The sequence below is a fragment of the Squalius cephalus genome (assembly GCF_949319135.1).
Source record: "Squalius cephalus genome assembly, chromosome: 3".
Lineage (NCBI taxonomy): Eukaryota > Metazoa > Chordata > Actinopteri > Cypriniformes > Leuciscidae > Squalius > Squalius cephalus.
The window spans coordinates 11,533,757-11,560,312 of NC_137124.1; the positions used below are offsets into that span (position 1 = coordinate 11,533,757).

Consider the following 26,556-nt stretch of genomic DNA (forward strand, 5'->3'; position numbering starts at 1 on the left):
GAAAAGACTATCGCAACTTCAGTTTTATGATGACTTTAACTTATGCTAATTCAAAGACAATATGATGGATATTTTCAGTGACAATATGACGGAAAAAAATAAAATTGCATAAAAAAATATTATGGAAAAATAAAATTACTGATGAACTGAAAGTGATACAAGGCTGATAATTATGAAATAATTAAGCATTAATAATTTACTGTATGTGCTGAATCCTTCAGTATAGGTGACCAAAGCATTCTGTTGTTTTCGATGCCTGTTTTTTTATTTGGGATTGAATTGTATTTTGTTGTTTACACAGGAAAGGTGAAGCTCTACCAGAGGGTGTGACGGTGGACGGTGGCACTCTGAGTTTTTCTAGGCCCCTTCTCCTGACAGATCAAGGGGATTACATCTGCACCACCACCAATCTGGTGGGATCTGGAAAAGCTGAGATTTCAATAAGTATATCAGGTGTGTATCCCGCCGAAAAATCTTTATTCACGTTGAAGTGCAATGCACAGTGCTGTCATCTAGTGAAAATATTATGCAACTGCGTGTCTCATAACCTATAAAAATAAAGGAGTAGTTCATCCAAATACTGTCATAATTTACTCATTCCCAACCTTTATGGGTTTTTTTTTCATTCATGGAATGTGAATAAATATAATTGAATATACTGTACAACAAGTATAAGTCGGGTTTTTTTGCATGTTTCTTTCAGAGACGTCTCCGAAGCAAACATCTGTGAACTACATGCTGATGATTATTATTGCCGGTGTTGCTGCAGTGGTTGTCCTCACTCTGATCGTAATAATCATTTCTGTAAACCGCCACTATAAACGCAAGAATCAACAACTGGCCATAGAGCTGAATGAAAAAAAGTAAGAAGTCTTTCTTTCTGAACACGGAATAGTTTACACGACAGGTCTGAATGTGAGAGTTCCTGTACTTCAATCTGTATGTTTCACTTTCTTTATAAGGGAGGAAATCAGCACTCTGTCAAGACAAGCCTCGTTTAGAAGAGTGAACTCAAGAAACACAGACGAAAGATACTCGGTAATAAATCCATATACACACACTTTTCAAACTATCTATGTTGTTAAAAAGCGCTATATAAATGAAGGTGACTTGACTTGACTTTTTTAAAACCATGTTTATTGATCATTTGGTTTGGGATTTTATTTCCTATGCTCACCAAGGCTGCATTTATTTAATAATAAATACAGTAAAAACAGCAATATGGTTTGATATTAAAAGAGCTGTTTTCTAGTTTTGTATATTTTAAAATGTAATTTATTTTTGTGAAGGCAAGCTTAATTTTCAGCATTATTACTCTATTACTCCATCTTATTACTCTACATTTTTGCAGAATTTTTTGAACAGCATTTAAGTGTGTGTGTGTTTATATATATATATATATATATATATATCTGGCTTAAGCATCTAATTACCTTGTATTGCAAATGTATAGGCTATACACTGAACAAAATTATAAACGCAACACTTTTGTTTTTGCCCCCATTTTTCATGAGCTGAACTCAAAGATCTAAGACTTTTTCTATGTACACAAAAGGCCTATTTCTCTTAAATATTGTTCACAAATATGTCTAAATCTGTGTTAGTGAGCACTTCTCCTTTGCCGAGATAATCCATCCACCTCACAGGTGTGGCATATCAAGATGCTGATTAGACAGCATGATTATTGCACAGGTGTGCTTTAGGCTGGCCACAATAAAAGCCCACTCTAAAGTGTGCAGTTTTATCACACAGCACAATGCACAAAAGTGTTCTGTTTATAATTTTGTTCAGTGTATGTAAACAAGGTTGTATATTATATCACCCTTCTTTTCATTTTGCTGTCTCTGTCTTCTTTTAAAAGGAGGAAAATCATCCTTTAAGAGTCGAAGGGACGATACGCACAAGTCTCTCCTCACTGGTTCGTCTCTCTTTTCATGTTTTAAAAAATGCATTTACTAGTCACGCTCTGCAGTTGTTTGATGTGATATATATATATATATATGCAGAATAATACAGTCTTAATTGTTGTCACAAGTATATTGCTTGTGTTTTGTTTTTTTCTCTCATAAAACAAATAAAAAACCCTAAATGTTTACTTTCACAGGATCGTCCTCGCTCCAGGGATAGTCGTTCCACGCTGGGAGGGATGGACTCACTCGGTCGTCCTGCAATTTTTAACAATTCCAGACGAGGTCGAGACAAACTGATCGAGAGATGTGATAGAGAATCCGTTCGAATGATGATTGAGTCTTATGAAGAGGACAGTAACATGTCACAGGTATGATATGCGTTTCATGAGTCTGCATGTGCGGTTGACAGTAGCAGTCGTTGCTATGTTTCACATGTTTCACTTGAAATGGGCGTCGTAACAGAAGGGACCGCCGCTTGCGCTCGTAATAGAGCCCCGTTCCCCGGCGTCATGCAACACACAGACCAGGGGTGGAAATTAATGGGGGCTTTGAGCAAAAATGCAGCCAAAATGAATAAAAATGCACCCAAAATCTAAGATATGGTGGAAAAAAATGTCTCTGTCTAAGTTCTTGTTTTTAATATCTATAAGCAATACCACACGAGCAAGAGTGCTGTTTGTCCCGAATATCAGCACATTTGCAAATGTTATATTGATTTTATACAGTTCAGTAAACAAGAAGGTAATATTAGGTGACTTACATTTGTCTGTTTTTGCTCTATTTTGCCAAATAAAATAGTTTCCAACAAATCCACAGTATTAGAGCTATTGCGTCTCCAAGAAACACAGTGATGTTTCGTTACTGAATGAATCCGCGAACAAATCGGTCTAATAAATAATTCAATGACTCGCTCGTTAAGACGGTGGCTGGGGCTGAAATATTAAAAATGCTGCCTTCAGAGGATGCTTTCAAAGTTAGGAAGGCATCAAGGCATATCCGAATCCGAAGTGCAAGCTTCACCTGATTGATTGTTGAAGGCAGCATAGATGTGTCCTTCGCTGCCTTTGATATCCCACAATCCTGTGCCCTCCATTCCATGACAGTTAAAAATAAATATAGTGTTTGAGATTTCCGGTTGGTGGTCAGCTTGAGTGTAAATGTACGTTTTTGACCAACTTTTCCACTAAAATTAATATTGTAGTAATTAAATATTCGCTTAGTTATCACCAAAGCTGGCTCTATTTTGTTGTAGATCATTAAACCATTATGATGCCTCAGAAGTTATGCTTTCAAAAGCCTGAAATCAGTTTTGTGAGGTATGTTTGTGCGCAAACGCCTGCAAAGTCATTGCCTGATAGGCCAGTGAGGCAACAAGCCAGCTTCCTAAGTTTTCGGATACAGACAGTCACTTGCTTTGTTCCTGAATGAATCAGCCGTTTTGACTCACTCGCCGACTTTTTCCTTTGAAATGACCTCTGAAGTGCAAAGGCTGTCTCTGGTGGCTGATGTATGCCACTTTCCACAAATAGAGCTTCAATTTGTTAAAAAAAAGAATAATAATTCAGAAAATGGTCAGTAAATGTGCTTAACCTTCATGAAGAAAATGTTCATGCACCTCAGATGGTTAAAATAATCTTAAATTACATTTAGATAAATATACATTTTTACTTTTACATGAGTGAATTTCTTTTGAATTGTGTAGATTAACAAAATTTTATAATTTTTTCATACAATAACTTTGGTAACAAGTTTTAACAAAAAAAGTCAACAATGCAATTGTGGAAAAAATTAAATGAGAAAATAAAATTAATTATTGGAGAACTGTTACTACAGTAAAACTGTGGTACCCTGGTATTAGCCACTCACCACCCTACATTTGTTATGGTTAAAACTAGCCTTTTTTTCATGATTTGTTAATTTTATGTTAGATACTATTTTATCTACAACATCTAATAGATGCTTTTAATTATTTAAAAACAGTAACAGGACACCAAAAATGTACCATAATTATATTAAGCCCTTTATAGCGTTTTACCCTAAATTCCATACAAATACTCTAATAATAAATTTTAAAAAAGTTTTTTTTTTTTTTTTTATTGTACCGGTATATGTGATCCTGGACCACAAAACCAGTCACATGGGTAATTTTTTTGAAATTGAGATTTATATATCACATGAAAGCTGAATAAATAAGCTTTCCATTGATTGTTAGGATATGTTAATATTTGTCCGAGATACAACTATTTGAAAATCTGGAATCTGAGGATGCAAAAAAATCGAAACATTGAGAAAATCGCCTTTAAAGTTGTCCATTTATATTCACGATTGTGTTGCATTCACTCACAAAAATAAATGTTTTATATATTTACAGTAGGAAGTTTACTAAATATCTTCATAGAACATGATCTTTACTTAATAACCTAATGATTTTTGGCATAAAAGAAAAATCAATAATTTTGACCCATACTATGCATTTTTGGCTATTGCCACAAATATACCCGTGCGACATGTGACTGCTTTTGTGATCATATGATCTGATACATCTAGCACTTAATGCTTTAGTATTTTTGAACAGTTTTAGTAATGCTAACACAGTTATGCTCTATCAAATACATGTGCATGTAAAATTGCACCTAGGGCTGGGCGATATATATCGCATGAAATTTTTACTACAAAGAGCCGTAGTTAACTGACAAGCTGAGCCATATTGCATTAATATCGCGGACCTGCGATAATTAATGCGATATGGCTCAGCTTGTCAGTTAACTACGGCTCTTTGTAGTATTGCCGCTCCATCTGAAAGCAGGTGATGGCGATTTACTACTAATCAAGGAACCGGCTTTACTGACGAGATGCGCCTTAAAAATGTCATGCGATATATCGCCCAGCCCTAATTGCACCTAATAACTATTTACAATTTTGCTATACAGGACACCCAACTTCTCCCTCCTCTCCACCCCTCTTCTTATTCAATGGACCAGGCCGTCGAAATGGTTCGATCCCGGAACGGCAGTGCCATTCTCCCGGCAGAGGGGAGGCCGCAATCAGGAGGAGGCAGCAGAGGGCATCACTCACCTTTAGTGTCCACCTACCCGACTCTTACAGACGAAGAGGAAGAAGATTCTGTCAGCCCTGCGGATTCAGGAGTCCACAGAGGTTTAAGGGAGCATGACGCTTTTGAAAACGGCAGCAGCGAGACGGCGAGTTCACAGATATCTGAGGCGCTATCCAACCATTTTGAGCGCACTAATGGCACGCTACGGCCCAAGTCGAAACCCAATAACATCCTGCTCCCGGCCAACACAACACTTTTCCTCTCACCGCATAGCCCAACCATCCAAAAAGCTCAGATCGTTTAGAGTGTTTGTTTGGAAGCGTCTTGCATTAGAAGAGAGTTGAATTTATCGCCATTTAAACTCAGTTGATGTTACAGGAGGATGTGCTATTCTGTAAATTCACTCTTCCAAGGGCTGTCTTGACAATAACTAACCCATAAAAATGGATCTATTATGTGAACTTTTATATGAGTACATTCCCAAGGTGGCAAAAACATGGACAGAACTATCAGGCCATCGACATCTAACCAAACTCAAACCTGAAAAACAATACCAGCATTACTCACATAGTTCCTCAAATGGTTGCATAATCCGGTGTGTATTCTGGAACTGGGACGACTGAGCATTATGGGAACACAGCATGTGTTTCAGGTACAGATTAACTGGAGACCACCGGAGTTGAGCTGCACTGTGTGACCAGGGAATGGAATTAAGATCTTTTTTTATTATTATTGCAACATAAGGCTTCACTTGAATTACTGTTGAGGGAGAAAATACTACATGAACTGTTTTCTGGTCATCCTTCACTGTGACTTTTTGACCGTAATGTCTGTAATCCAAAAATGATATCAAATATGTTTTAATGCGTCTTTTGTGTATTTTGACTGGAAACTGCCCAGAGCATGAATAGTATTATGAAGTACTGCATTACCATATTTTAAGAATGACTCCTGCGTGTTCACAAAATGTCACTATCATGGCAGGAGTGACACTGTCTTTGTTTACAACATTTATACTTCATTATGTACTAAAGCTTTTACATGTAATTAGTTTTAATAAGCAGGTAGTGTTACCGCTCCTGAGGTACTCCTGTGACCTTTCTATCTAACAAAATATAAAGCCATAAATGGGTCTTGATGGTAAGTAACTTTGGTGTGTTCAGTTCACTACATTGTATGAGGGTGGCATTAATGACCGGTTATTAAATCAACCCTAATTATACTGCATGTATCCATGTTAGATTAATTTCAGAAAACACAATGTTGAATCAGGACATCATTGTTGGGTACTTTTCAGCCGACACCTGAACAGCACAATCTGAGGTGTGGTGATTCATCTAGAAAAATGTACCATAATAACCATAATTTCCACCAAAACACTGCAATAAAACAGTGGATACTTTGAGATTAGCCAGAAAGAAAGAATGGAACCTTATATCATTTAGTATGTAGGGAAGTAGTAACAGGAAGGCAGGGCATATCGAACAGCTCCTCCCCTTTAAAAAAAATAGCCAATAGTGTTTAGTTTATATCACTCGGCTGTGATTGATTTCCCCCTATAGTTTATCCTAATCTTCTACATATCGCTTTAAAATACAGCATTTGGGGAAGAATTCAAATAGGCTTGATTTGTTTCATATGCGCACATGATCCACTCTGTGCTTTCGTGTTTCTGGACCGGAGCAGACTGTGCAGCGGTTTGCATGACACTAACGTGAAACCAATATATTTACACTGTCTGAATCGTTCCATATCCCCTAGTGCACTATGTGCAATTCACCATGTAGAAAATAGTCAATTTGATCTGCAGATTCAGCATCTATTTATAATGTAGGGGGTGGAGCGCTTCAGATTCTAGAGAGCATTTGATTGGACAGAAAATTTGATGAGAAGCTAAAGTGCGAAATTGGCAGAAGTGAGCGTTTTAAATGGTTTTATCTTGTAAATGCTAATTTTGTCATTGTTTTGGAGCACACTATCTTATAGATAACAGTAAGACTAACATGTTTATAGTAAAAGAAAAAAAAGGAAAAAAAAAACTTTTTGGGACTTTAAGAGCACCATCAGGTATTTGTTGCTTGAATTTCGTAATAAAACGTACAAAATTTGAAAGCTGAGACCTTGTTTAATCTCAAAAGTAACCTGCTCTTTCTTGTCAGTGTTGTTTTGTCACTGCGTGAGAATGGCCAAACAGTCCCTTTAAGGTATGGTATGGCATTTTCCATCACGAACGATGCTTGGCTGGTAATGCTTGGCTTAGTGCAGGAAACTTGAACTTTTATTTTGAATTTAAACCTGACTGTCATTCTGCATTAGACTGGGTAAACCCATTCTGCATTCAGTGCATTGCACTACATTCCAATTAAAGGTATCTCATGTTTACCAAAAAAACTGCCTCTGAAAGTGGAAGAAAATGGAAGAAATTGCCTTGGAAATGTTTGTATGAAAATATATTTTTTGCTTGCATTTTCCCTCACAAAAAAAAAAAAAAAAAAAATAGTGGGGAACATGCAGAATACATAGCTATGATTAACCTTTTTCTAATACGTAGTTCATTCGGTTATTAATAATAAAATCATAAATGGTCACAAAGCGCTCAGAAAGGACTTTTATTACGTCAAAAAGGCGTATCGACGTCCATTTTGTTGACTGCTCACCATGGCGAGCTTCACACATCGCTGCTTTTAATTCTAAGCACATTCGCTAAGGAATTTACCACCCATCATCTTTTCTCCTTCACCGGTGTCGACGCTCTTCCTGATTTATTTGAACTTCCTGAACTGTACAGTTTTCTTTCAGCTTTGTATATCTTTTGAAAACACACAATTGTGCATTTATTTCCCTGATAATATGGATTAATTTGTCGATGCCTGCTCAAATTGACTGGATATATCTGTTCCACCTGACCATGCAGAATATCCAGGCGATAACACACTCAAAGGATTAGTATAGTTTGTATAGATCATTGCATTCATATAGATCATATTTTTATACCCGGAATCGCGTTATTAATTTCGGCAGGTTTTTCTAAGAAAGGGAAGAAAATAAAGAAGAAGAAGGAAACCCCCAAACAGAGGTACGAATGAAACTAGTTCATATGCTTTTTATGTTATTGGTGCATTTTTGTGGTTGTGGCTTTTCATCTGCATTTATACATTCACGACCCATTTACTTGTAACAGTCCCATATTTATGTATATATGTGGTGTGTGGTGAGGTTAAAAAAAAAAAAAAAGGAAGGAAAGTCCTCATATTTTTAGGCCTAGCTATATCAAATGTAAATTTATGTCCCTAGCTTTTACAATTAATTTTCCTGGTTAAATAAACATGACATAAAAAAGAGAGACCAAATACAATTATATTTTGTATTTTACACTATGTAATGTTCTATTTATTAAAAACAAGTATAAATATAAGTTTTTACGCATTTTTTACATTTATTCCGAAATAATAACGCAGTAACAATTTTAAAAACGATATTATTTGTGAACTAATACTCAGCTTTTCATTTTAATAGCCAACTTATTTTCAGCAGTCATCAAGCTTGTAAACACTGGTCACAGAAACGAAGATACCTTTATCTTCACCAAGCTGATTGCTCTCTAAAAAAAACCCGCAGTCATATTTTTTTCTAGCCATTTCAAGTTTGATTTTGACGTGATATAAAGTGGTGATATCTGAAAGTGTCTGAGTTGTTTACTTACTTTTGAATTATTATTCCCAGTAATGTCATCATCGTCTTCATTCAGGCCAATTCGAGAACGCGCACGAAAACAAGAGGCGGGATTTATCGCGTGAACCAATCATATTCAATCATAACTTGATGGAGGCATTGCCTCCTCTCACGTGACTTTCTATCATTCATTCTCAATAACCCCCCACTAAACCCACCGCACACATTAAAGTGTGTGGGCTCAGGGGAGGAAAGAGACAGTTACTTTACAAAAAACGAGTGACTTTTACACTTTTTGTAATATCGATTATTTTCTTATCCAGTTTTTTTGATGAGACACTGCCAAGTCAAAAAGGGCAAAATATTTAGTGTTTAAAAAAAAAAAAAAAGGATTTAACCATCAATCACTGGAAGGAAAATTAGCAAGAATTGCACAAATACTGTAGATAAAGTATCGTAGCATGAATAGCCTTCCCCTTTGTTTTCTGTTAATGTTTAAGCCTTGTGGGTAAACTAGCTTTTCTTCCTGCTTTTAACAGGAAGAAGTTTTCCCACTCAAATATTAATGGCTTCAAACAGTTTATAAGTTGTTGAAAAATGTCTCCCAGTTCGTTTGAGTTTAATGTGAGACCAAATATTCACAGGGTTCAAATCTGGACTCTGACCAGGCCAAAACCACGAGCCCGACGGACTTCTTCTTAAGCCACTTCTTGCTAGTGTTTGCAGTTTGGGCCGAAGTATTGTTTTGTAACATCTGATCATTCCCTTTTAGACAACTTTTCTTTTGTGGGAGGCAAGCCATTCTGCAATATTCTCTTATACTCTAAAGCATTACATGATTTGTAATAGATTAAGACGAAAATAGTGTAAAGTCATTAACCTGTATAAAGAAAATTGCAGAATTTGCAGTGGATGCAGAATATTGGGAAAAGATGCACAGGAATGTCCCATGAAAACTCGTTCCTGGAAAGCAACCTTTAGACCACAGTTCACGTGTCAGAGCTTTAGGATTTACAAAGTTGTAAGCCGTTTATAGTGAGATGTTTACGGGTAGTTTTACCGTTTGGCATGTCTCTATTGATTCTAGTTTGATCACATTAAAGACAAAAAGTGTTTAGGGAGGGTTCATTTATCCAAATATATAGTCATTATATCTCATTAGAATGTGAATGTGTAATAGACCTTATTCAGAGCAGCGCCATGACAAGTATGAGGGATAAACTTACTGTTTTCAGTGGCATCCGCTGTAAAAAGCTGTATAAAGCTCCTAGATCACTTATAATTTTCCACACTCATGTTGTCTGGATTGTTTTGATCACTGAAATGTCTTGGAAAGATATTTTTGCAGTGTTTCATCAGCAGAACAATCCAAAAACACATTATATAACAGTTCAACCCACTGAAGAGATATGTCTATCCCTCACCGCCTCGCCTCTATAAATCAAAGTTGCCGCTGCTGTGAATAAAGTGTGTGGAAGGTAAGCAAACATCAGACCTTAAATGTTGATGGTTTGTGACTTTAGCTGTGTCGTGTTCAGTCTCAGACACGCGAGAGCTGCAGGCGTATAGAGTTGCACTGGACAAGAGGAGCTCTCACTTTTACCTCAATACTTAAGCCTATCTGACCTAATAACCTAGTGCTCAATAGAACAGACAAAGTAGAAATCATATTTTACGTGATAGATCATATTAATTGGTGACAATTTTGAGATTACGGCCAAATACAGACCAGGGTATTTATATTTATCCATATTTATTGTAGTTGATATTGCTGTGTTACCGTCTTTGCTGTTACATGAATTTTATCATTTTTCCTAATATGTTTACTATTTAAATCTTGTTTAAAAAGCCTCTAAGGCTAGTGTGACAACATGCCCCACTACTGACATCTTGTGTTCAGCTACCCAAATGTTCCTCGAGGTTCACTTATAATGTAATGAGAACTGAACTGAGCTGGACGATGATATAATTTTTTGCAGAAATGCTTTATAGATGAAATGAACTAATTTAATAATTGATGATCTTGACAATGGAACTGAATCAACACTGAACTGACTTCAGCTGAACAACAGTTGAAATGCGTCATTTTCCTGTTTATCACTGTAAAGCTGCTCTGAAACAATCTGTATTGTATAAAGCGCGGTATAAATTAAGGTGACTATAGCCGAACTATTTGTCGATGTCTTGCTCTGGAGGCGGTCATATGCAAATGTGTTTGCCAGTGTGACGTCACAGATCCTGCAATATCAAAACAAGCCATTTTCGGAGCTTGATTAAATAAATGCTTTGTTTATAATAAGGAGGACGTTTTAAGCTCTTCTGAAAATGTCAGGATGTTTTAATGGTACAAAAGAACTCTTATGTCAAAAGATTTAATTTGTTTTCTCATGTCTAAAATTGAAGTTTACTTAACCTATTGATGTGATTGCAATATTTGCATATTGAATTGTGATCAGTCTTTTTTCATGCATTTATTTTTCTTACCAAATTGCAGTTGGTCTTTTGCGCTCCTTTACGTTCATTTTTACTTATTTTAACATGCTTTATTTGTTCTTCATGTCATTTTCATAAATACAATTCCATGATTGGTTGAATCATTAATGACATCTACTAACTGTGTTCTCCACTCTCCTGGCCGCAGTCATGTCCTTCAGGAGGGGTGTTGTCAGGCAGAGTAAGTTCAGGCATGTGTTCGCACAGGCTTGGAAGGCTGAGCATTGCCTTGATGATGTCAGAGTGTCACGCGTGACGTGGGACGGTCCGCTCTGTGCTGCCAATCCAAAGTTCATTGCTGTCGTCATCGAGGCTGGAGGAGGCGGAGCCTTTCTTGTGTTCCCGCTCGCCAAGGTTGGCATGCACTCTCTCTGCGACATGTGAAAATTGGTGTTTGAGATATTTACAGTTGTCTGCAGAATCAAACCAACATTTCCATAAAATTGTTTGAGCTCACATGTTTTTACATCTCTAACCACCAGAGCGGTAGAGTGGACCAGAACACCCCGACTGTGTGTGGACACGCCGCTCCAGTGCTGGATGTGCAGTGGTGCCCTCATGATGACAACGTTATCGCCAGTGCCTCAGAGGACTGCACTGTCAAGGTTAGGTTTACTCCCTTCAACAAAACCCACACCTCATTTATGAATGGTGAATATTCATTGCATTATTAAGACATGAAGATTCACACGGTACATATTGTCATTTTGACTCCACGTCCATAACCATTTTCAAAACTCACTTAAAAACTCATCTTTTCAGACAGGCTTACTCTCTTTAATTTTTTATTTGTTTTGACTGTAATGACCCCACCCTTTCTCTTGTTTTTTATTATTAATAGTATTATCATGTTATTTTATTGCCTTTTTTCTCTGATTGCTTGTTTAATGGATTGAGTGTTTTATTGTTGATTTTGTAAGGTGACCTTGAGTGTTGAGAAAGGCGCCTATAAATAAAATGCATTATTATTATTATTATTATTTTTAATAAATGTTTGGTAAGTTTTTCAATATTTATCTAATTCTTTTTCAGTCATTTCAATATGACTTAAAATTGTGTTTTTGAACCAAACAGTGTGTAAAAATCTATGTAAAAAATATTGTCAACATTTTCCCATATAATATACACTCACCTAAAGGATTATTAGGAACACCTGTTCAATTTCTCATTAATGCAATTATCTAATCAACCAATCACATGGCAGTTGCTTCAATGCATTTAGGGGTGTGGTCCTGGTCAAGACAATCTCCTGAACTCCAAACTGAATGTCAGAATGGGAAGGAAAGGTGATTTAAGCAATTTTGAGTGTGGCATGGTTGTTGGTGCCAGACGGGGCCGGTCTGAGTATTTCACAATCTGCTCAGTTACTGGGATTTTCACGCACAACCATTTCTAGGGTTTACAAAGAATGGTGTGAAAAGGGAAAAACATCCAGTATGCGGCAGTCCTGTGGGCGAAAATGCCTTGTTGATGCTAGAGGTCAGAGGAGAATGGGCCGACTGATTCAAGCTGATAGAAGAGCAACTTTGACTGAAATAACCACTCGTTACAACCGAGGTGTGCAGCAAAGCATTTGTGAAGCCACAACACGCACAACCTTGAGGCGGATGGGCTACAACAGCAGAAGACCCCACCGGGTACCACTCATCTCCACTACAAATAGGAAAAAGAGGCTACAATTGGCACGAGCTCACCAAAATTGGACAGTTGAAGACTGAAAAAATGTTGCCTGGTCTGATGAGTCTCGATTTCTGTTGAGACATTCAGATGGTAGAGTCAGAATTTGGCGTAAACAGAATGAGAACATGGATCCATCATGCCTTGTTACCACTGTGCAGGCTGGTGGTGGTGGTGTAATGGTGTGGGGGATGTTTTCTTGGCACACTTTAGGCCCCTTAGTGCCAATTGGGCATCGTTTAAATGCCACGGCCTACCTGAGCATTGTTTCTGACCATGTCCATCCCTTTATGACCACCATGTACCCATCCTCTGATAGCTACTTCCAGCAGGATAATGCACCATGTTTCTTGAACATGACAATGAGTTCACTGTACTAAAATGGCCCCCACAGTCACCAGATCTCAACCCAATAGAGCATCTTTGGGATGTGGTGGAACGGGAGCTTCGTGCCCTGGATGTGCATCCCACAAATCTCCATCAACTGCAAGATGCTATCCTATCAATATGGGCCAACGTTTCTAAAGAATGCTTTCAGCACCTTGTTGAATCAATGCCACGTAGAATTAAGGCAGTTCTGAAGGCGAAAGGGGGTCAAACACAGTATTAGTATGGTGTTCCTAATAATCCTTTAGGTGAGTGTACATCAATTACCAATTAAAAGTTTGCAATAATTCTTTTTTTTTATGCTTTTGAAAACAGTCTACAACAGTATTATTATACAATATTATTATAATTTAAAACAACTGTTTTTTTATTTGAATATATTTTAAAATGTAATCCATTCCTGTGATGCCAAAGCTGAATTTTCAGCATCATTACTCCAGTCTTCAGTGTCACATGATCCTTCAGAAATCATTTTAATATGCTGATTTGCTGCTCAATTTTTAACAGTGGTTCTTCTCATTATTATCAATGTTGAAAATGTTTTTGCTGCTTAATATTTTTGTGGAAATCGTGATTTTTTTCGTGACACTTTTATTTAATATATTTATATATAATATATTATATTTATACTGTTCCATTATTCCAGTTTTCAGGGTCGCAGGGTCATTGTAATATGCTGATTTGGATTTCAATTTCATTTAAATTGTATTTAATGAATAAAAAGTTCAAAGGAACAGCATATATCTGAAATAGAAATCTTTTGTAACAATTTAAATGTCTTTTTGATCAATTCATTGTGTAATTTCTGAATAAATGTATTAATTTCTCTTTTTTTAAATCTCACTTACCCCAAACTTTTGAATGGTAGAGTATCACAATTTTTCACAAAAATATTGAGCAGCACAACTGTTTTCAACATAGATAATTAATAAGAAATGACAATGAAGACTTTTTCTATTTTGTCAAGGAATCCAGTTTTTTTTTTAAATCACGGTTTCTACAAACATATTACACACCACATCTGTATTCGTTTCACTTGGATAATAATAGTAAATGTTTCTTAAGCAGCAAATTAGCGTATTAGAATGATTTCTGAAGGATCATGTGGCAGAGAAGAACTTTACTTTACTTTTACACAGAAGATACATTTTCTTGTATCTCTAAAAAGAGAGACACTGTGTTTGTGCACAACAGGTTTGGCAGATTCCTGACGGAGGTCTTACGTCTCCCATGTCTGAAGCTGCTGTAACCCTCGAGGGCCACAGTAAAAGAGTGGGCATCCTAGCCTGGCACCCTTCAGCCCTCAATATCCTGTTGACTGCAGGTTAGCACTTCCTTTGTCTATATATACTTTGCGGATCTCTGTACTTGGATTAAGTCTGTTCTGGCACACTCTATTTCTGGAGTGTGCTCTAATTCTGGTGTCTTAAACCTGCTTTATATCTTTTCTCATGCCCTAATTTTGGATGTTGGAGTTTGTTGATGGTTTTGTGGACCTTCAAAGCACTGAAAAGACAATAGAGCTGTCAATCGATTAAAAATGAATTGCATGATAGGCTGATTCTGTAATTAAGTGAATCTCAATTAATTGCATATATCAATATTTGTTGAGAGCCACCAAATGAAGATAATTGAAGACATTACACTCTTGAGGCAGACAAATGAATATGCATGACAAAAAGTGGTTTTAGAAGTCAATAAATTGTTTTATTTCCATATAATTAAGAAATAGTGGTTGATGTGTCTACACAAGCTAAACCACTTCATGCACAGTTTGATTTAAAGGTTTGTGCACAGCCAGACAAAGAAAGGCAGCTTTGGGTTTGATTTGCATTAGCATGTAAATATCTGAGATGCAAATCTTAGCTTTTAAACTGGTAAAATGTTTTTTTGCTGATCTTTTGGCCATCTTTGATCGGTAACACTTTATTTTGATGGTCCACTGTAGACATTGTACTAACTATAAGTAACTTTGCAACTACATTTCAACTAACAATCATTAGAGTATTAGTAGAACGTCTGCTTAATATCTGATAACACTTTATTTTGATGCTCCCAATACAGATATTCTACTGAAAATAAGCACCTTTGCTACTACATGTCAACTTATTCTACCTGAACCCTAACCTAACAGTCTACTAATACTCTAATGAGAGTTAGTTGGCATGTCTCTGTACCAATTTCGGGACCAGAGCAAGAACTGCTGAATTAAGTACTTTAATAAATTCTGTCAGCTGTCAATCATCGCAGTTTCCGATTCAATGGCGCATTTAAACATGGTTGTCAGTCCAGAAACTTTTCCGTGTACTGAGCGGCATGAAAAACTACACTTGTATTGAGATTGTGAATGGGTAATAAACAGAAAGCAAGAGAAGAGCCTCCCTTTATAATCACTAAATCTATCAATCTCTAAAGTTCAAGCTCACTGAATTCTGCACTCTCGTGAAAACTCCCATTATAATAAAAAAAAAAAGCTTTCTTGATTGTAGAGAGAATCTCTTGTTTATATTGTATTTACACTTTGTTGGTTATAAGGAGCATGCGGAGAACATCGAACAAAAACAAAACCTCATGCGTTTTCAGCGGATTCTGACTAACTTACTGAATAGCACCACTGATTGGCCACTGCATTCACACGCTCAACAGCTGTGACTGTGACTCATTACAATGCCCAACACTGGTAAAAACACTGAGCTCATAGTGCGCTCAAACAAACACGAACGAGAGCATTTGAAAGCAGCGTCTATCAGCGGGTACCGAATATCCCCAGTACTACTGGAACTGCAGAAATGCTGGTACCATCAGCTTTTTTTTTTAGTAGTACCGGTACTTTTGACAGCCCTGGAACGTCTAAAGTGGACCATCGAAATAAAGTGTAACCCTTTGATCTTGTGTGCCCATGTTCTAGGATGTGATAATGTCCTCTGTGTGTGGGACGTGGGCACCGGGGAGATGGTGTACCAGCTGAGTGATGCCCATCCTGACCTGATATACAGCGTGAGCTGGAACCGAGAGGGCAGCGTCCTGTGCACCACCTGTAAAGACAAAGCCTTACGAGTCATCGATCCCCGGCGGGGAACTGTCCTTAAGGTCAGCCTGTTCACTCCTGCATCCTTACATTTCTGCATCAGGGTTTGTAAAGCAATGTAACAGACAGATTCAAAAGTTTGGGTTCGGTATGATTGTTTTGGAAAGAAATCTCGTATTCTCACCAGGGTTGTATTTATTTGATCAAAAATACAGTAAAAATAGTAATATTGTGAAATATTATTATGTTTTCTATTTTAATTTGAATTTTCAGCATCATTACTCCAGTCTTCAGTGTCACATGATCCTTCAGAAATTATTGTCATATGCTGATTTTCAGTTCAAAACAACAGCATTTATTTTAAATATTAATCTTTTGTAACATTATAAATGTGTTTAATCACCTTGGATCAATTAATGCATCCTTGCTGAATAAAATTATTAATGTCTTTCAAAAACAATGTTACTGACAACGGTAGTCTAGGTACAGGAGATTTCAGTGTAATAGTTAGAATATTCCTAATAGGCCGAGATGATACAGGTGTTCAATATAAACATGGGCATTAAGTGCACCTGAGGACTAATAGAATTATTCGAACAATGTTTATTGAGATTTATTCTTTCAAAGCTTGCTATTGCTAGCCTCTCAGAAATTGCCTACCCTACCTTTAATAATATGAAAATAACATTCATATTCATTGGGAGTGTCACATGTGACTGCAGTTCTGTTTGAGATACGACCGACTTGTTGGTGATGTTGAATTATGTGTGAATAGAATATTATTGAATTAACACTTTATAAATCAATAATTTAATAAATAACTGTAAATAACTTTATAAATCAATAATAAAACAACAATTCTGTGGTTGCCTCTAAACATGAAAAGTCTCCAGTTAGCTTAGACTTTGCCCTGAAGCTGCATCATGTCACTTAGGAATGTGTCAGTGTTTTCAGATCAGTGTTTTTGCACAGACATGTGATTTTTCTTGTTGTTTGACGATGTCACACTCAGGTGCGGGAGAAGGCTCATGAGGGCACCAGGCCAATGAGGGCCGTCTTTCTGGCCGATGGGAAAATCCTGACAACCGGCTTCAGTCGCATGAGTGAGAGACAGCTTGCCCTCTGGGACCCAGTAAGAGCAATTTTTTTTTAGAGGAAAATCATTGGTTCATTGGTCAGCAAGAACGTTTTATCCTGTCAGTGTTTTATTAGCTGACTTTAGCTAGCTTCTTTGCAGTGACGAAACGCGTTTGTCCGTTTAGAGCTACTATAGAAACATGCCAGCGAATTTCAATGTAAGGGGACCCGCGGTGTATGTAGATAGAAACTGCTCATTCTAAGGTAATAAAAACATAACGGTTCATTAAGTAAGGTCTTTATACACCACTGAAAACATTTCTGTCAACAGATCCTCCTAAATTTTACACAATGCACCTTTAAGATTATTTTTTTATGAAATGAATACTTTCATTGGTAAGGATGCATTAAATGTCTTTACTGTCACGTTACTGTCAAAATTGAAGCAGTAAAGCAAAAAAAAAAAAAAATGCTTTCGTCACCGGCATGCAATAAATTCTGCAGTAGACTAGTCTGTGAAGGATCCATCTGTTGTATCCTTCATGGCCCGAGAAACGAAGAATGCATTTGGAGGAGCCTTCGAATCGGGACAGTCTTCGTCACGCCACGGTGATGCGATCGGCTTTCGAAAGCGGCCTTCGAAGGATGCAGCCTCTGAATTGGGACTCAGCTACAGTCTTAACTTAGCGGCTACTGTACGTTTAAGCAGCTGGCCCCAGGACACATGCATCAATAGTCAGACACTCACTAATTCTTTTAGTTGGCATGAAATCATCTATATAATCAATCAATCAATCAGATGAGCTTACTTATATGTAATCAGATGTTGCCTGTCTGGTTCAGTTATTGATATGTTTTAGTAATGATATGTTTTTTTTGATAACCTGTTCTGTCTGTGCATTTCAGAGAGATCTCTCTGAGCCAATGGTTACACAGGAAATGGACACCAGTAATGGAGTTCTGCTTCCATTCTATGACCCAGACACCAACATGGTTTACTTGTGCGGGAAGGTAAGATTACCCAGCTTTCACTGCTGCACGACAGGTTTCACTAGCTGCTCTTACCTAGGGTTGTCAAAAGTAGCGACTTCGGTACCAAGTTGGCCTATTGTACTCACACGCTCATCGGATTTGTCTGTGATTGGCTACAATGATCAACGCACGGGAGCGTTTGAGAGCACACAGAAGTGTTTTGAAAGCACAAACAGGCGTATATCAGCGCCAGCGGACCGGTCCGCCGATAGACGCCTGCTTTCAAACGCTCCCGTGTGGGGTTTTTTTGTTTTGTTTTTCAATGCCACAAGAACAGGAGATATTACATATTCACAATATCACATTAACTGCCTGGAAATGAGAAAAAAGAAAAGAAAACGCCCCCGTGTGTATCTGTGTAAGCGCTCGCTGAAGATGTATATTTACATTGATGTATATTTACAACATGTTTTTGAAGCGCTGATCATTGTAGCCAATCACAGACATATTTGATGAGCGCGCGAGTACAGTGGCCATTCCAGAGTGTTTACGATTCCGCTCAACAGCGCTCAAAGCGTCATATTTTTAACATTTCAGTATCGACTTGGTACCGAAGTCGGTACTTTTGACAACACTACAGACATATAAACTGTGCTGTTTACAGGAAATGTGTCCAATCACTGACTCAGGTAGTTTTCCTTACATACAGTAAACATATCATAAAATAAGCTGCGTTTTAAAAGTTTGGAGTCTGTAAGGTTATTTTTTAGCGTTTTTGAATAAAAATCTCTGGGGCTTATTTGATCAAAAAAAAAAATATATATTTTAATATATTTTCAAATGTAATTTATTCCTGTGATCAAAGCTGAATTTTCAGCATCATTACTCCAGTCTTTAGTGTCACATGATCCTTCAGAAATCATTTTATTTGCTGCTACATTTACTATTTACTATTTAACATTTACTATTATTATCAGAGTGAACTGAAAACAGCTGGGGCCGGTTTCACAAAGATAGACTTTGACTATGGCTTAGATATAGTAGATAGTCAGACTTCAGATAGACATCAAAATCAGACCATTGCACAAAGCACTTAAGACTCTGAATATCTTAAGTAGGACTACACTGCAATGCATTCTGGGTAAAATAAGACACTTTTCAAAACAAAAAACATGGCGGATCGAGTAAGCGCATTCAACCGCTCAGTGCAGTTTACCCCAGCGGAAAATGTGTGTTTGTTGGAGGATAATAACAGTTACAAGGACATTTTACTTGGGAAATTTAGCGGAGAATGTAGTAACAAGAAGAAAAGTTTAAATTATGAGCCATTTTCCCTTTTCTTTTGGCTGTTTGTAATGTAACTGATTGTTACTGCTGGTTGCCAAGGTAACATAGAGTCTTAGACCTAAGTTAGCCTGGGGGTAAGGTGTCTAATTTTTTTGGTCTAAATTAAGTCAGTCTTTATTTTTGTGAAACAGTCTAACTTGCATTAGACTAGTCTATGAGCAAATTTTAGACTTGTCTAACACTATAGACCGGTCTAGAATAGCTTTGTGAAACCGGCCCCTGGTGTTGAATATGTTTGTAGAAACTGTGATGCCGTTTTTCAGGATTTTTTGATAAATAGAAAATGTATTTTAAATAGAACATTTTTGTAACACTGTAAAAGTTAATGCACAAAAGTATTAATTTCTTTCAGAAAAACTAAACAAAACCAAAAACATATCTTACTGACCCCAAACGGTAGTGTACGAGATGTCGAGTCTGTAAGCACATGTAAACTAAGTGGTGGTAAATGGCACAATGATGGTGTCAGATGTTAATACCTTGGTACTTTGATGCGTACCATAGATCGTGTGTCTCAGAGGCCCATGTAATAAAAGTAGAACTGGTAATTGCTGAAATCCAATGAAGTCAATGAGCTCTAGTTCATCTGTCTGTGACCGTCTCTCTTTCGCAGGGTGATTGTACCATTCGCTACTTTGAGGTGACAGATGAGTCTCCGTTTGTTCATTTCCTGAGTCTGTACAGCAGTAAGGAGCCGCAGAGAGGTGCTGGTTTCCTAAGCAAACGAGGAGTAGATGTCAACAAGTGTGAAATAGCAAGGTACGAACTGAACTACGGTGTGACTTTAAGACTTTAAGTGTCATTCTTCGACGTCCTGATTCTTTCTATTTAATAATGCCTCGATCAATCCCTGAGAACTTTGAGTGGCAACTCCAACTTCAGTTTTTAGTTTGGTGCCAAAGTTGTTTGACTGGTTATTTGTCTGGGATGTTTGACTTGGATTTTTTTTTAAATGTTTTCTTACCCTCATGTGATTCCATTCTTTCTTCCATGGAACACAGAAAAAAATGTGCAAAATATTCACACGGCAACATAGGGAAAAAAAGAGGGTTGAGAAGAATTTAAGTATTTGAATCTCTTGTGCTCACCAAGACTGCATTTAGTTGATCAAAAATACAGTACAAAACATTGTGAAACTGTTACAATTTAAAATAACAGTTTTAATGTAATTTTTATATATGTAATGTGATTAATTCCTGTGATGATAAAGCTGAATTTTCAACATTATTACTACCAGTCTTCAGTGTCACATGATCCTCCAGAATATGCTGATTTGATGCTAAAGAAACATTTATTATTATTATCAGTGTTGAAAACAGTTGTGCTGCTTAATGTTTTTGTGGAAACCGTGATACATATTTTTTTCAGGATTCTTTGACGAATAGAAAGTTCAAAAGAACTACATTTATTTAAAATCTTTTGTAGCATTATAAAATATTTTAGGGAATATTGTGGAATATTCAAATATTGTGTAACTCCCTAAAAACGAATTGCGTTACTTACTTTTATGGAAAGTAATGTGCCACGTTACTTTTGAATTACTTTTTCTCACTTGAACTGGGCTTGTTTGTTCTTAATAACAAAAAAACAAAAAAAAACACAAATGTGATGTTTATCTAAAATAATTGTTGCTTATTAGTATGGTTTAATTGGATAATCGAAGGTGAGCAGCAAAGACACTGGTTAATAAAGTGAGATTAAATGCATAAAGTATATTTGTGTTATTATAACATATTTTATTATTGCATGTTTGCTTAATATTCTGAGTTTTCATTTTACTGTTTTTACTCATTTTTAAGAAGCTGTACAGTAACGAACTGGAACAAGTAGGCTACTATTGATAACACTTAAGTTTACAATAAGGTTAATTAGTTAACATTAGTTAATGTATTTACTAATATGAACTAACAATGAGCAATACATTTGTTACAGTATTTATTAATCTTTCTTAATGTTAGTTAATAAAAATCCAGCTGCTCATTGTTAGTTCACGTTAGTTCACAGTGCATTCAACATTTGATTTTAATAACGTATTAGTAAATGTTGAAATTAATATTAACTATAAGATTAATAAATGCTGAAAAAGTATTGTTCGTTCTTAATTCATGTTAACTAAGGCAGTTAACTAATGAACCTTATTGTAAAGTGTTACCGTATTATTCGCTAAAAATCATTTTCATTTCTGAGCTTTCATTTTGAGTTTATACAGCATCTCTCTCCAGCGCTTGCATTTATCTCCATTGTTCTTCATCTTGTTCCATCAGGTTCTATAAACTTCACGAGAGAAAGGTTGAGCCCATATCTATGACTGTGCCACGGAAGGTAAGTTCAGTCTGCATGCATCCATGCGTTCACTTTTGAATCTGTGTTTACAGCGAGTCAGAAAGGAAAGTTAGTAAGTAACTTTTGGCTACTAATTAGTCATTCCATTTTGTCATCTACAAGAGCTTTGAGTTGAACTTTGTTCTGATAGAAGTGTTGAGTTTCTGTTTGAAATGCCTTGAAGGCTTGGAAAGTTTAGTGTTACAGGAAGTTCTCTGAAAAATACCATATTTTAAATGCTCTCTTGCCTTGTGTGTAGAAAAATAATTGCACAGCGATGCGATGCGATGCTTAGGTTTCTCTATCAGCCATATATATACTGCAATTTGTTAAAAAAAAATATATGTTCAAATGGTGATGATATGCTCATGGGCCATTCCACCAAATGGGTGCCATTTTGTTGTTGTATATTATTATACTCTTGAAAATAAAACTTAAAAAAAAAAAAAAAAAAATCTGGGTAAAGCTCACTCAGAAATAAAAATTCTGTCATCATTTTCTCATGCTCATGTCATTCCAAACCTAAACAAATCACAAAAGTTCCAAAGAAGAAGTTATTTTTCCTTTCTTCAGAAGAAAAAGCAACATGGGGGTGAGTAAATCGTGACGGAATTTACATTTTTAGGTGAAATCGATGTGAAAATGAAATAAAACAGGAAACCCATTTGAATTTACCATTTTTAGCTGGTATTTTATGAATTCTTGGTACTGCCCCCACTGCTGTATTTTTAGAGTATTTTTAGTGTCTCTGTGAAAGAGGAAGGAAGAAAACCCATGTTCAGCTGCCCATTTGCAAACTATTAATTGGCATGTTTATCAGACAGCACCATTTCTCTAAATTAAACTCTTCTTTCCCCCCACCCACTATCAGTCCGACCTGTTTCAAGGGGATCTGTACCCGGATACGGCGGGATTAGAACCCGCTCTATTGGCGGAAGATTGGATAGCAGGACAAGATGCCCCTCCAGTCCTGGTTTCCCTCAGCGGAGGCTACATGGCCCCTCCAACCAAATCCGGCACGCTGCGGGGTCGACCCAAACTGCTCTCTCAGACCAACACTAGTCCCACCAGCACGACTGCGCCAGCAAACCCTATGGCGGTTGAGATGGAGAGCGAGGGTCCGGGCCACGGGCGAGGAGGAAGGGATGTAGATGGTGGGATAGAGAGAGTAAAGAAAGAGGTGAGTGACAGTTGTGACGAGGTTCACAGAAATGAGGAGACCTTAATTATGCAGAACTTTAAGGCTTATTATAATTTAAACGGATGAGTTATAAAAAAAAATGCAGTCATGAAGGGCAAAATTAGCTATATAGACCAAAACCACTTTTTGCACCAGGCTGTAAACACATTTTTTTCTGCTGTAAAGTTGGGCTTGTTAACATGGGGGGTTTATGGGATTGACTCTCTTTTGCATCCAGTCTCTAGCGGCCAGTCGATGAATTGCAGTTTAAGTCACTTCTGTGTTTGTTTCAAGAGAGAGACAGGCAGGTTGCCTCTTGGTTTGAACGCACACCTTCCAGCTGATCAGAATCGGGTTCTGACACACAATAGAATAAATATATTTATAACAGGGTATGTCAGAATACTCTAATCTGATTGCGTCATTGTATTAATTAGCAATGAGGGTTTAGAATTGCCGTTTTTGAAGTTTGAAGTTTTTGAACTCAAAGCGTTATTGTTAGTAGAGAGAGACGCTACACAAACCCAGGTAATTCACACACACACACACACACACATACATTCTTGTACATCTATCTTTATGAGGACATTCATTGACACAATGCAATCTCTAGCCTCTTACCCTAACCTTACCCATCACAACTAAGTGCCTAACCCGAACCCTTAACCTAAACCTACCCTTAACCTAATTATAACCTTATCCCTAAAACCAAGTCTTGACCCTCAAACAGGCCTTTAAAGGGGTCTCAGAAAGTGAGGACCGGACAGAATGTCCTCACTTTACTCTGTCCTTACTCCAATGGTCTAAAACTCAAACTGGTCCTCAAAGATAGTTGTACAAGTACACACACACACACCTCTCTCTCTCTCTCTCTCTTTCTCAATAATTAATTCATATGAATAGTATAATTCAATCAAATAAATGTAATCTTACGACTACTTTATCCCTGTGTCTGATTTAAAGCATTCAGTTTAAACGCACCTGTTTAAAGTTCCCCTATTATGCTATTTTAAAGGTTCCTACTTTTGTTTGGGAGATCTCCTATAATAGTTTTACATGCATCCAAGGTCAAAAATATTTTCAAAAATATAATTACGTATTTTCTCATAATATACTTTGCAACATTACCTCTGCTCTCACAGTGTCTGAAACGATTCAATCAAAGATCCAGTAAACTCCTCCTTTCCGAGAGCCTACTTTGCTCTGATTGGCCAGACTGTTGTGATTGGACTGTTGTGATTGGTCTACTTCTTACAGCGCGAGTCAGAAATGAAACGGCCATTACCATATCTGAACTTCAGCTCCGAATCTTCCTCAGCGTTTGATACAAAGAACAGGAACAATGGCGGATCAATTCGAGCCCAAGTCTGCATCCTTTTGAAGTTCATGCAAAGAGTATTTGCTTTCGCAGCGCAGAAAACAGCGTCTCCTCTACATGTCGACAACACAAACCAAACTTTCTCAGTCTCAGCACAGTGTTTGAGGGTCAAAGTAGACGTTATTCACGGGCAGCCAATGACGACCTTAGACTGGCATTATGCAAATGTCTTGCTGACGGCTCGTTTCGGCAGTTCAGAATCTATTCTTTCTTTAAGGAGACGATAGCTTTTTTTTTTTGTCGTGCACTTAGATCTTTAAAACTTTGCAGACCTTTTACATTCACAAACACCTGTATTTACACACGGCATGGAAAGATAATATAGGAAAAAAAGCAAAATGGGGCACTTTAAAGCCTAAATGTTGATGTCCCATTTTCTTTCTTGCGCAGGAGGACCAACTTTCTGATATTTTGACGGAGGTGCGGGCGTTGCGTGCTCTGGTTCTGGCTCAGGGTCACAGGATCGACGTTCTGGAAAGGCAACTCGCCCGCATTGAGGATGGAGAAGTGTGAAGGAAACTACAAACATATCACAACACATAGCCTTACCCACATTCAAAAAGCTTCACTGAAGAGTTATGGGAAACGTAGTTCCGTTACTGTGACATAGTAATACAAAGAAATGATTGAGCTTTGAGCTTTATTGGTACACTTTTGGCTATTGATGCACTGATATATAATATCCTAAATGCTGCTCATTTTGTGCTTTTACTAGGGCTGTTACATCAGGTACTTACTGCTAAGTACAGACTCTGAAGTCAGAATTCGGTTGGGTCAATATTTGCATGAACATGCAAACTTTAAATGAAAAGCAGACTTGGTAATATCGTGTAGTGTGCATTTAAGAAAGCATTTATGAACGCTTCTACTTAATGAAAGTAGTTTGAAGCATGAAACCTTCAGGAAATGTATTAATCCAACATGCTGAATTAATTCCTTTCTTCCGCTAAAGTTTGATGGTGCTTATAAACATGCATTGACCAGCACTGTTCTTGTTTCTTTCTTCCATTTTATGTCTTAACACTTGTAGCATTTATTTGGGATGTGGTTAGAGTTTCATGTGTGGAAATGTGTGTAGCATGTGATAGAAACTGTACTCGTTGTTGAAGGAATTTGTGAGCTATCGATATAATGAAGAAGAGTGTCAGAAAATACAGGTGAAGATCTTCTAGGATAAAAAGTTGCCCAGGTCACATTTCACCTCAAAATCAAAAGGATAATAAGAAAATAATTTTTTGACATTTTCACACAAAAAAATCACTGATTTTACAGTAATCATTTTCCATATTACACTAAAAGCGTACTGTAAAACATTTTCTTTTACAATTAAATCAGACTAAATTTAAGGCAGCTCATACAAAACATTTTTTTCATTATGGTAATGCATGAAAATGCCTATCATTTCTTATTTATTTCCTTTGATTTGGAGAGACCTGGACTTGTTCTCGGCAGGTCCGTTGAGATTCTTGAGAGTCTCTTGATGAATAACTGCTTCATTCCTGTTTGATTGAATATGAAAAACACTAGTAGAATGTGACATTGATTTAGAGGTTTAGATGGTGGTGTTTTTGTATTTTATTTTTAGTTTGTAATCATGGGCACTACAATCAGGGATGACTGAAACGACTCATCCTCCTCTGTGAATGACTTTATGTAGCTTTATCTGTTGTATATGTTGTAAATGATCTAAGTACCCATTTACTTAAAACTTAAGTGCTAACTTAATCTGTTCTTTTTAATAAATGACATTCACCCTTATTTACTGTGAATCAGTTGTTTTTATTATTTATCGCTTTACATGATTGTGCCAGCTGGCCTGTGATTGAGGTCAAAACGAACATTTTTGGTGCTACTTTTAGAAATGAAAGTGAACTAGCTTAGCAGAGCCAAACAGTGATTTCTCCTGGAAAGTAGGAAGTAGTTAAGGTTAACCAAGGCGAATTTCAAAACTGAAATGGCATGTGCAGTGACATTAGAAAACTGATTTGAGGAATATTTGACCAGCTCTGGCTAAGAAACATGATCTCCTGTTGTGGATTTGAGCCAGATTTTGCCTGC

General features: G+C 37.0%; 2 protein-coding genes across 4 annotated transcripts in view; both read left to right on the forward strand.

The window, feature by feature from the left end:
* The window catches only part of nectin4a (nectin cell adhesion molecule 4a), a 22,123-nt gene extending 15,937 nt beyond the window's left edge, over positions 1–6,186 (forward strand). For 2 of the 3 annotated variants that reach the window (XM_079867764.1, XM_079867763.1), the window contains 6 exons: positions 302–453; positions 704–863; positions 963–1,038; positions 1,862–1,918; positions 2,105–2,278; positions 4,841–5,286. In XM_079867764.1, coding sequence (XP_079723890.1) covers positions 302–453; positions 704–863; positions 963–1,038; positions 1,862–1,918; positions 2,105–2,278; positions 4,841–5,269 — 1,048 coding nt within the window. In that variant the 3' untranslated portion in view covers positions 5,270–5,286. Of the gene's footprint in view, positions 1–301; positions 454–703; positions 864–962; positions 1,039–1,861; positions 1,919–2,104; positions 2,279–4,840 lie in introns of all 3 variants that reach the window. The other variant, XM_079867762.1, reaches the window with a different exon arrangement.
* A 1,437-nt stretch (positions 6,187–7,623) lies between these two features.
* On the forward strand, positions 7,624–26,265 carry coro1b (coronin, actin binding protein, 1B). Its single transcript, XM_079867769.1, has 11 exons — positions 7,624–8,041; positions 11,279–11,484; positions 11,613–11,735; positions 14,389–14,518; positions 16,103–16,284; positions 17,235–17,354; positions 18,206–18,310; positions 20,232–20,377; positions 21,883–21,940; positions 22,812–23,120; positions 24,889–26,265. The coding sequence occupies exons 2-11, from the start codon at positions 11,281–11,283 to the stop codon at positions 25,009–25,011; spliced, it is 1,500 nt and encodes a 499-aa protein (XP_079723895.1). The 5' UTR covers positions 7,624–8,041; positions 11,279–11,280; the 3' UTR covers positions 25,012–26,265.
* Positions 26,266–26,556: the final 291 nt, after the last annotated feature.

Excerpts from the sequence above, each read along its gene's own strand:
- coro1b (XM_079867769.1), top strand. The coding sequence starts at position 11,281 with ATGTCCTTCAGGAGGGGTGTTGTCAGGCAGAGTAAGTTCAGGCATGTG. Across the intron at positions 11,736-14,388 it reads CAGAGGACTGCACTGTCAAG|GTTTGGCAGATTCCTGACGG; the intron begins GTTAGGTTTACT and ends TGTGCACAACAG. Across the intron at positions 21,941-22,811 it reads CTATGACTGTGCCACGGAAG|TCCGACCTGTTTCAAGGGGA; the intron begins GTAAGTTCAGTC and ends ACCCACTATCAG.